This window comes from Electrophorus electricus, chromosome 7 (genome assembly GCF_041902795.1).
Source record: "Electrophorus electricus isolate QZ-2024a chromosome 7, ASM4190279v1, whole genome shotgun sequence".
NCBI lineage: Eukaryota > Metazoa > Chordata > Actinopteri > Gymnotiformes > Gymnotidae > Electrophorus > Electrophorus electricus.
Genome location: NC_137503.1, coordinates 8,921,868 through 8,930,146, shown reverse-complemented (window position 1 = coordinate 8,930,146; position 8,279 = coordinate 8,921,868). Strand labels below are relative to the sequence as shown.

The 8,279-nt window shown below is 38.7% G+C and overlaps 2 protein-coding genes across 3 annotated transcripts; both read left to right on the top strand.

Annotated features, from left to right (window-relative positions):
* Window positions 1-1,408: 1,408 nt before the first annotated feature.
* trub2 (TruB pseudouridine (psi) synthase family member 2) lies at window positions 1,409-4,110 on the top strand. Its single transcript, XM_027007854.3, has 8 exons — window positions 1,409-1,701; window positions 1,881-2,015; window positions 2,108-2,182; window positions 2,344-2,405; window positions 2,721-2,802; window positions 2,947-3,019; window positions 3,164-3,300; window positions 3,490-4,110. The coding sequence occupies exons 1-8, from the start codon at window positions 1,584-1,586 to the stop codon at window positions 3,852-3,854; spliced, it is 1,047 nt and encodes a 348-aa protein (XP_026863655.2). The 5' UTR covers window positions 1,409-1,583; the 3' UTR covers window positions 3,855-4,110.
* Window positions 4,111-4,864: 754 nt separating this feature from the next.
* hdhd3 (haloacid dehalogenase-like hydrolase domain containing 3) lies at window positions 4,865-7,019 on the top strand. 2 transcript variants are annotated; one of them, XM_027007785.3, is made up of 3 exons: window positions 4,865-5,013; window positions 5,659-5,992; window positions 6,275-7,019. In XM_027007785.3, exons 2-3 carry the CDS (start codon window positions 5,663-5,665, stop codon window positions 6,668-6,670), a joined length of 726 nt encoding a protein of 241 aa, XP_026863586.2. In that variant the 5' UTR covers window positions 4,865-5,013; window positions 5,659-5,662; the 3' UTR covers window positions 6,671-7,019. The 2 variants fall into 2 exon arrangements, with proteins under 2 accessions (XP_026863586.2, XP_026863587.2); XM_027007786.3 differs by having other exon boundaries at window positions 4,865-5,315.
* Window positions 7,020-8,279: the final 1,260 nt, after the last annotated feature.

Here is an 8,279-nt window from a genome sequence, read left to right as displayed (position 1 = left end):
CCAGTGCATCTCACCACCATACCTTGTACCTAGGGGTTTTTTTTAGACTTCTACAGCACTCAACTCCATCTTTGATGTTTATTTCAGATGTTTTGAAGTAACCTAGACATAGTTTGTGTTACAACTATGTAGAGTGAATTCAGGTAATCTGTGATTTCTTCCAATATCTGTCTTTAGATCAACACATTATAACTTTCTGTAATTACTAGTTTTCTAAGCACACCAGTAGAAAACAAATGTATATATCATACCCAGAGGACACATGCCACACCTATTAGTGTTCTTTGTGCCAAACAAAAAAACAAAAAACCTTCTGCATGACAATCTGGGACAATTCACTTTGCAATCTGGGACATTTGTATTATTATTATCTTAAATCACTTCACTCTTGTGTGCTAGTTATCGTACAGATTATGTGCTGGTTAGCTGGGTCACTACATTTAGCGAAGTACCAGATAACAAGCTAGCTATCTTGGTCACTAACCAGACAGTCTGTTTAAACAGACAGGGACAGACTGTATCTGTATTATAAACTCCTGTCTGACAACTGCAGGCCATATGCTAAATCTCTTTGGGTTAACATTTTAGACTTGAACAAAGCAGAATTATATAACTTCAGGAAGTCCCTACATTTAAATTTCCTAATTTTTAAAGAACATAACTAACTGACTGTCCCAAATTACCAAAAGCATGCAACATTGTCAAACATTTTTGATAAAGTAGGACAACTATAAATATTTGAAAATAAAAATAATTTTCAAAACTTTAACACTTTAACACTTATAGATCACAACCATCATTTGAAAACATTTAGGAACAGTGTCTGATTTATGAAAGATTTCTATCCTGTAATTAATCCATGAATCCTGTCAGAGGCCTATGTCACTGACCATGTCATGCACTTCCCCAGGGGAACTTCTGATTGACATATGTCCTACCCATGTCTGTGACATCTATTGCATGAAGTCGTGTTATTTCAATTACATGACATCAATGCAAAATCTATACTAGAAGTCTTGTTTACTAGATTTTGTTAAAGCAGGAAATAAACACACTTGAGCGTAGGTTTCCTACAATACCCAAATGTCCCACATTACCCGAATTCACCCAACCTGTAACATTCACTTAGCTACAGCACATCTGCAGTAGCTTGCATGCCAACATCACTGTGCTAACCAGACTCGGAGTAATTTAAGTCCTTTTAGCTAGTTTTGGGACGTGTAAGTACAGAAATAAAGTAAATAAATAATCATTCTGTAAGAAAATAAAACACTTATTAGTTAAAGATTCCTTACGTATTATTACTGAAACTTTCGCAGTGTACCTGTATTCCACGCCTGCAGTCCACTATACCCCCATCCACTAGATGGCAACAATGAATTCACGTCAGCAGCACGTTTACTGCAGAAAAAGTAGAAACGTTGTCACAGCTCGGAGTGTTAGTTGGCTAGATTATCAAATTAGCTTGTGCTTAGTTAGCGTTGTATGTCTTACTTAATAACGGTAGAATCATGTTTCCCTGTTGAAGAGTTTTGTCAGTTCAAGCAGTACAATACGAATAGTTAATAAATATAGCGATTTCAATGGCTACGCAAGCTGTACGGCTTTTTCGTAAGCTAGATGGTCTTTTTGCTGTGTACAAACCGCAAGGAGTTCATTGGAAACTTGTCCGAGATACAGTTGAGACAAACCTATTAAAAGGTATGATATATTTTTTAATTAATCTGACAATGTTCTTTTGGTATATATTCTATTGGTATTCGTGTGATAAATACTACATTCAAATATTTTTAATAGTTTTGCCACGATTATATCGAGTAGTAATCTGTATTCTTCCTGCCTTTCTTTTTCCTTCTCACTCCTATTTTATGTGCCCGAAGCCGTTAATTCCTTTTCCCCACCTGCGCCGCAGTGTATGGTGCAGTTTCAGGTATTACCCAGCGGAGAAACCAGCAATTCCACCAACCTCACAGTAACTGCGTCCAAGCTCCCTACTTTGTCAGATCACCATCTGGGTTAGGCTTTGTTCGGCTCCTATAAGACACTCCAATAATACTATATCAATACAGTAAACTGATAAAAAGGACTATACCTATCGTTCATTTAGTTGCAGGACCGCAGTTTAATAACATCTGTGTTGGAGTTGGACATCGTTTGGATGCTTTTTCTTCTGGCGTGTTAGGTGAGCACTTGGTTGAAAACCCCTTATAATTTTCTCATTTTGGTTCTATATTCCTGTATCTGTGACATTTCTTGTTATATCATTTTTGTTGCGTCTATAGTGTGTTATGTATGTAGCTACTGGGAAGTGGACACTGAGCTTCTCTTCTCTTTTATTGTCAGTTCTGGGACTAGGAAATGGAAATACTGCCTTGGACAGTCTGTACCGATCACATGTCAGCAGGGTAAACATGAGTATTTGTTAACATTTATGTCATCATGTGTCTCAGGTCTTCTGAGTGGTTTTGTTTAAGTGTGGGCCTCCATGCTTTATTTTTTTAAATTTTGCACTTCGGAAAGCCAAATGCACCAAAAAAGCACACAAAAATGTGAGGTAAAACACCCTCATTTTTCTCTATTGTAGTTTTTATTCTATTCAGTTAATGCAATTTATTATAAATTAACTTTAGATATCAGAAAGGCAGTCAAGAATCGAAGAAGTACAGAGAATTGTGACAATTTGGGTTAGTTTATTAACAGCAACAAGTGGTGTTTTGCAGGACTACATACTGGAGGGTGAGTTTGGAATGGCCACTAACGATTTCACTCACACCGGACGCATCATAGAGAGAAGCACATATGGTAATAAACTTTATTCCATATTTTATGATCACCTTATGAAGCTATGAAAAATATTATATTTGATGTAGTAATGCTGTCCATTAAGTTGTTTCAGTTCTCTAGGCTAACAACCAGCCCTTGACTTTCTTTTACCATATCTTTTAGAGCATATTACACAGGACAAGCTGGAGCATGTATTAGCCATGATCCAGGGAGCTAATCAGAAAGCTTTAATCATGTAAGTCACTACATTTAGTATACTGTAACGTTAATGTCGGTGTGCTGCTATCCATGATGAATTCCCATGATTGTTGTTTAAAACCCTATTACATTCAGCAGTGCACGCATTGTCTCTCAGAAATGAATGTGTTCACTTGCACAGGTACTCTCAGGTGGACCTGCACACTCAGGAGGCTTATGAGCTAGCAGTGAAAGGGATGTTACATCCACAGTATAAAAGTCCTCCCATTTTAACTGGCCTAAGATGTCTTCACTTTCAACTACCTCACTTCACGCTGGGTAAGAACATCACAGGTCACATGTATACAACTAGATGTACACTCACCACTTAGCACACTAATACAGAGACTGAAATTTAGTTGCTTGGTAAGTGTGTTAAATACAAGCTGGGTAAATCCTCTGGCCACTACTAACAAAAACAGTGAGTGTTTGCCTTTACCATACATTCTTACATGTCTGCCTCATCAGAGGTGCAGTGTGTTAATGAGACACAGAAGTATCTGCGGAAACTGCTGCATGAGGTGGGTTTGGAACTGCGCAGCACTGCAGTCTGCAACAAGGTACGTCGCACACGGGATGGTCCTTTCAAAATCGAGGATGCCCTGACCCACCGCAACTGGACTGCTGATGCTATCATACCGTCAGTCACTTACTTTCACCGGACTACCCAGAAAATCCGGAAGAATGACAGGAAAGCTGTCAATCAGTTGGACGGCATGGCTGAGGCCCAAGACCAAATTGGTAACCGCACTACTCATGTAGAGCCTGGTACTCACCAGAAAGCCGGATCACAGAACCTTGCTTCAGAAGCACTTATGGACAGTAAACAGTAGGTTTAAAGTTTTAACAAGATCATTACTTTGGGTTCTACTTACCATAGAGAACATTTGTTACATTGTTGTCATTTCATTGTTGAATAACTCTTTATTGTACTGTATTTACTACTATATATTCAATTTTATATATTTGGGGTATTTCAGAATCTTGCCAAAAGTGATTTAGTTCAAAATCCAGTAATTGAGGAATATATGCAGAAATGTATGCAGTGGATACCATTTTCTAATAAATCATTATTTAAGTAAAACTGTGTATATTTGTACACATACAAGTGGTTAATATAAGGGAACCATCTAATAAGTATCTAGGAGTGATAGAGGAACTCTTTGCCTTCCGAACAGATTTAGTCTTTTACAGAATGCTGTCATACAAATATTAAACTGTATGTTAGGGTATTGTGCCATTATTCAAGATGAAAGGACTCCAGTTCTTTGAATATACTTCACACCACTGTACAACTTCAGAAAGAGTTTAACTTTAAAATATTTAAATTACTGAGTAGTGAGGGTGTGGAAGACTTCAATTCATGCTGATGTTCATGAAATGTGAATTTTTTCAACATGGGACATTTTTATCTTGGAATATAGGAATAGCATATGCACTATAAGGTACACCTTTGTTATATAAAACGGCCTAATAGGTCTTTCTTATATGACCGTGCACAGTAATCATAGGAAACCAAGCTCAGTACTACGCAAGTTGGTATATTGTAGTGTGTAACAATGCTATCTCCTGTGGGGGACCAGGTTTCAATCCCGTCTGGACAACTCTTCTGTGCTATACGTTGAGTAAGTTTTCAAACACTACGCTCGCACACCTCTGTAACATGGCTGAAAATCGTAAGCCTTTGGATAAGCGTGTCTGCCAAATGCATAAAATGTATAGTGTATAATTCATGAAATATGCATTATTAAAACAATTATCCCGTTTGTCTTTGCTGATGCACTTCCCCTTACTGTCACAGAGGGGCAGTGTTATAAAACGATTAACGTATGTTGCTGTTTAGCGCAGAGCATTGGAAAAAAAAAAGTCTTGCTCGGGGACTTTTCTGTACAGCTAAAAGTGCTAGTAGTCAATTATTCTGAGCTAGGTAGCTACGTATCTTCGCTACATAAAGGCACTGAATTTGTGTTTCGCCGAAGTAGTCTTAAAGAGGTCAGCGATTCCGTGGGATTTATCAAGAAATTCACCTGTTATACTTCCATAAATAAGCGTATTGGCTAGGTTACGCTAGCTAGCTATAATTAATCACGACCTAGCTAACCTAGCAAGCATATTTCCAACCTAAATTCGCCATACCTGAGTGGACTCTCTTCAAATTATATCTAATTTAATGCTATAACCCACCTGCAGGAAGATAAATTAACCAAGATATGCCAACCTTGTGCTTTGGCTACTGTTTAATTACTGTGCTTTTTCTTGAGTTGAAACGGGTGTGTAAGACGAGGTAAAACAAGGTAGCGAAAAACTCCTTGGTTTAGCTGTTTGGTCTGGATATTTTATGTTCTTATGAATATGTAGGGAAGAAAGCCACTAATGTAACGCATTTAGAACGTGTTTTTGGCTAATAAATGAAATATAGTTGGCTACATACGTCCAGCACTTGCCGTTTTGTCACACTATGCTTCGCTAGATAACGCTAGCTAACATACTTTTTGATTAGCTGTATCATGCGTTTTAAATTTGGCTTGAAACTAAACGACAGGTCTGTGTATGTAGACTTTCACGTACAACTATGATTAAGCATGGCCATAGTTAATATTAGTAACATATGTTTAAATAATAAGTTCTGTTTTGCAGGACCATGCGTGGGCCGGTTCGCTGGGTTTTATGGGACATAAAAGATACATTACTGAAGGTCCGGCGATCTGTAGGTGAGCAGTACTACTGTGAGTCTGTGCGTGCAGGACTGAAGTTACTTCCTACACAGCTGGAGACGGCATTCAGGCAAGCTTATCTTCAGCATGTGCAGCTCTACCCCAACTATGGCATCACGCAGGGTATGAACAGCCAGGTGTGGTGGACACAAGTGGTGAAGAACACGTTCTCCCAGTGTGGGGTGCAGGATACTGCATTGCTCGACACATTGGCCAGTAATCTCTACCAGAACTTCTGTGGTCCAGAGAACTGGGAGGTAATGGGCTGTGATTGAACCCACACTTAGTGGTTTTTCATACCTGTAGTATAATTTCCTATTGCACATGTCTTAAATTTTTACTAGCTGTTTTATTTATATTAGAAGTATATAAATGGGAGCAGTATGATGATATGGCTGTGAATGATTCACACATTTAATAGAACAAGGCACGTAAATCATTCTTTTTGCCTAACAGATGTAATTATCATTAAATACCAGTATATGTAACTAAAAATCTCAACCACGACCCACAGGACTCATTTCAGTTTATGCCATCAGGTGTTTCCAGACTCAAATTCTGTCTTGAAATCCTGCTCAGCCCTGGGAGTGAAACAGGGGGTGGTGTCCAACTTTGACAGCCGTCTAGAAGGGGTTCTTCAAGGATGTGGCCTACTTACCCACTTCTCATTTCTGCTTACCTCAGAAGGGGCAGGTGTGGCCAAGCCAGACAAGGCCATTTTCACACAAGCCTTGAAAAAGTGTGCAGTGCCAGCCAAAAATGTAGCCCATGTTGGGGACAACTACATAAATGACTACCTTGCCTCTCGATCACTAGGTATACGTGGTTATCTGCTTGATAGGCAGGGACACCAAGAACATCTGGATGTTCCTCCTCAGCACAGACTTCAAAGCCTAGATGAGCTACCTACTCGACTGCAACAGGAAACTGACTAGAAAAGGCATCTCCTCTCTGCAGCAGAATTGACATTCATACCCTTCTTTGCACTTTTTGGAAGATTTTCCCAGACCTAGCCTAAGCCTCGACTAAAAAGAATCCACCAATGGCAGTTTAGCATAATCAACACCTGGGAAGTTTTTTTTTTATGTACTTGGGAGACCTTGAGAATTGCTTGCAAATGTGACATCTGAATTCTGTAAGGTATATAATCAAGTAATAAGATGATGTGCACATTTGCTCTACCAATCATAAAGGCATGTTGGTGTAGTATTGGTGGTGGAACTTACTGTCACATAGTACAGCTACCTGTTTAAGTATCAGAAATAAAGTATATCAAAAAGTTAATATGCCTACTTTATTATTCTTAAATTGAAGACCTACCATGAAGGGTTAGCATTGGTGACCCTAGTGAGATTACAAAGAAAATTCCTAAACATTTCATGATTGACCTGTTTTCATGGTAAAATTAGTTCCATGCATTAGACAAAAGAATGAACTAACAAAGCAGATGTTAAAAGTCTCAACTATGTAAGTAGTACTTTCAGTAGTTTTTGTGTAAAATATATTACTGAATGCAGACTAAAAATTGGAAAAAGCTGTCTGAAATCCTGTTTGGATATAAATAGCTGCTTTTTGGTGTAAGAAAAATGGAGTAATTGTAATATCCATAATAGTATACAGAAGAGATGATTACAGCATTTAAGCCTGTGTTGAAAAATCCTAGAACTATATTAATCACTGCCAAAACAATCACAATGCCAGTAAGTTCAAAAAGTTGTTTTGAATTGAACACTGTGGCCCATGTCATTTATGACACAAGGACGTGTGTGCAACATCATTTTTCTGGCAGAGCTTTTTTTCTGTTGCTGCTACTGCCAAGCACTAAAGCAAAGTAATTGAGACCTACCAAACTGGTCTGAGTGCCAGGAGGGGGGCTGGAACAAAGACATGAACTATCTGAAGTTGCTCATGGTTCTGGAGTAATGTCTGGCTACTGGACAAATTACTGATGGGTGCTAGAGTCCAGTACAGTTTTGGTAGTTAATAAAGCAGGTAATGTAACTTATTGGCCACTTTGTCATCACCTGATACCAAGGTAAAAGAAGAAAAGGAAAGAGGACCCAGGCCTCATGGACCGAAAATCCCTCCAAACTGTTCAATTAAATACACAGCGTCAGTACAACAGCTGCAGCCAGCCTGGACGGTCCAATGCATCAAAGCATGCATTGGCCAAAAATCTCAATGTGCTGTAATAAATTATAGGTAGACCTTCACTAAAAATAGTCTGCACTACTAAAACACTTCCACTGCTCAGGTATTTGAATACTTTTCTATTTTGGGAAGACAAATGTTGCCAAATTAGGCAATCTACGTTTGTCAGAGGTATCCATAGCATGACCATACTGAATCTGCAGTATGCCGATATGAGTGTTTCCATGCCACCAGGTTTCTGTGATAGAAGCTGTAAGAGGGCCATATAGATAGTAAACCGGGAGAGCCCACTTAACCCTAATACCCCAATAAGCTCATTCTTTCCCCATCTGCCCCAGCACAGATACCAGCAACGCCTCAGCTCACGTCACATGGATTTTATTCTTTTGATCT

Excerpts from the sequence above, each read along its gene's own strand:
- trub2 (XM_027007854.3), top strand. The coding sequence starts at position 1,584 with ATGGCTACGCAAGCTGTACGGCTTTTTCGTAAGCTAGATGGTCTTTTT. Across the intron at positions 3,020-3,163 it reads AATCAGAAAGCTTTAATCAT|GTACTCTCAGGTGGACCTGC; the intron begins GTAAGTCACTAC and ends TCACTTGCACAG. Across the intron at positions 3,301-3,489 it reads ACTACCTCACTTCACGCTGG|AGGTGCAGTGTGTTAATGAG; the intron begins GTAAGAACATCA and ends CTGCCTCATCAG.
- hdhd3 (XM_027007785.3), top strand. The coding sequence starts at position 5,663 with ATGCGTGGGCCGGTTCGCTGGGTTTTATGGGACATAAAAGATACATTA. Across the intron at positions 5,993-6,274 it reads GTGGTCCAGAGAACTGGGAG|GTGTTTCCAGACTCAAATTC; the intron begins GTAATGGGCTGT and ends TTATGCCATCAG.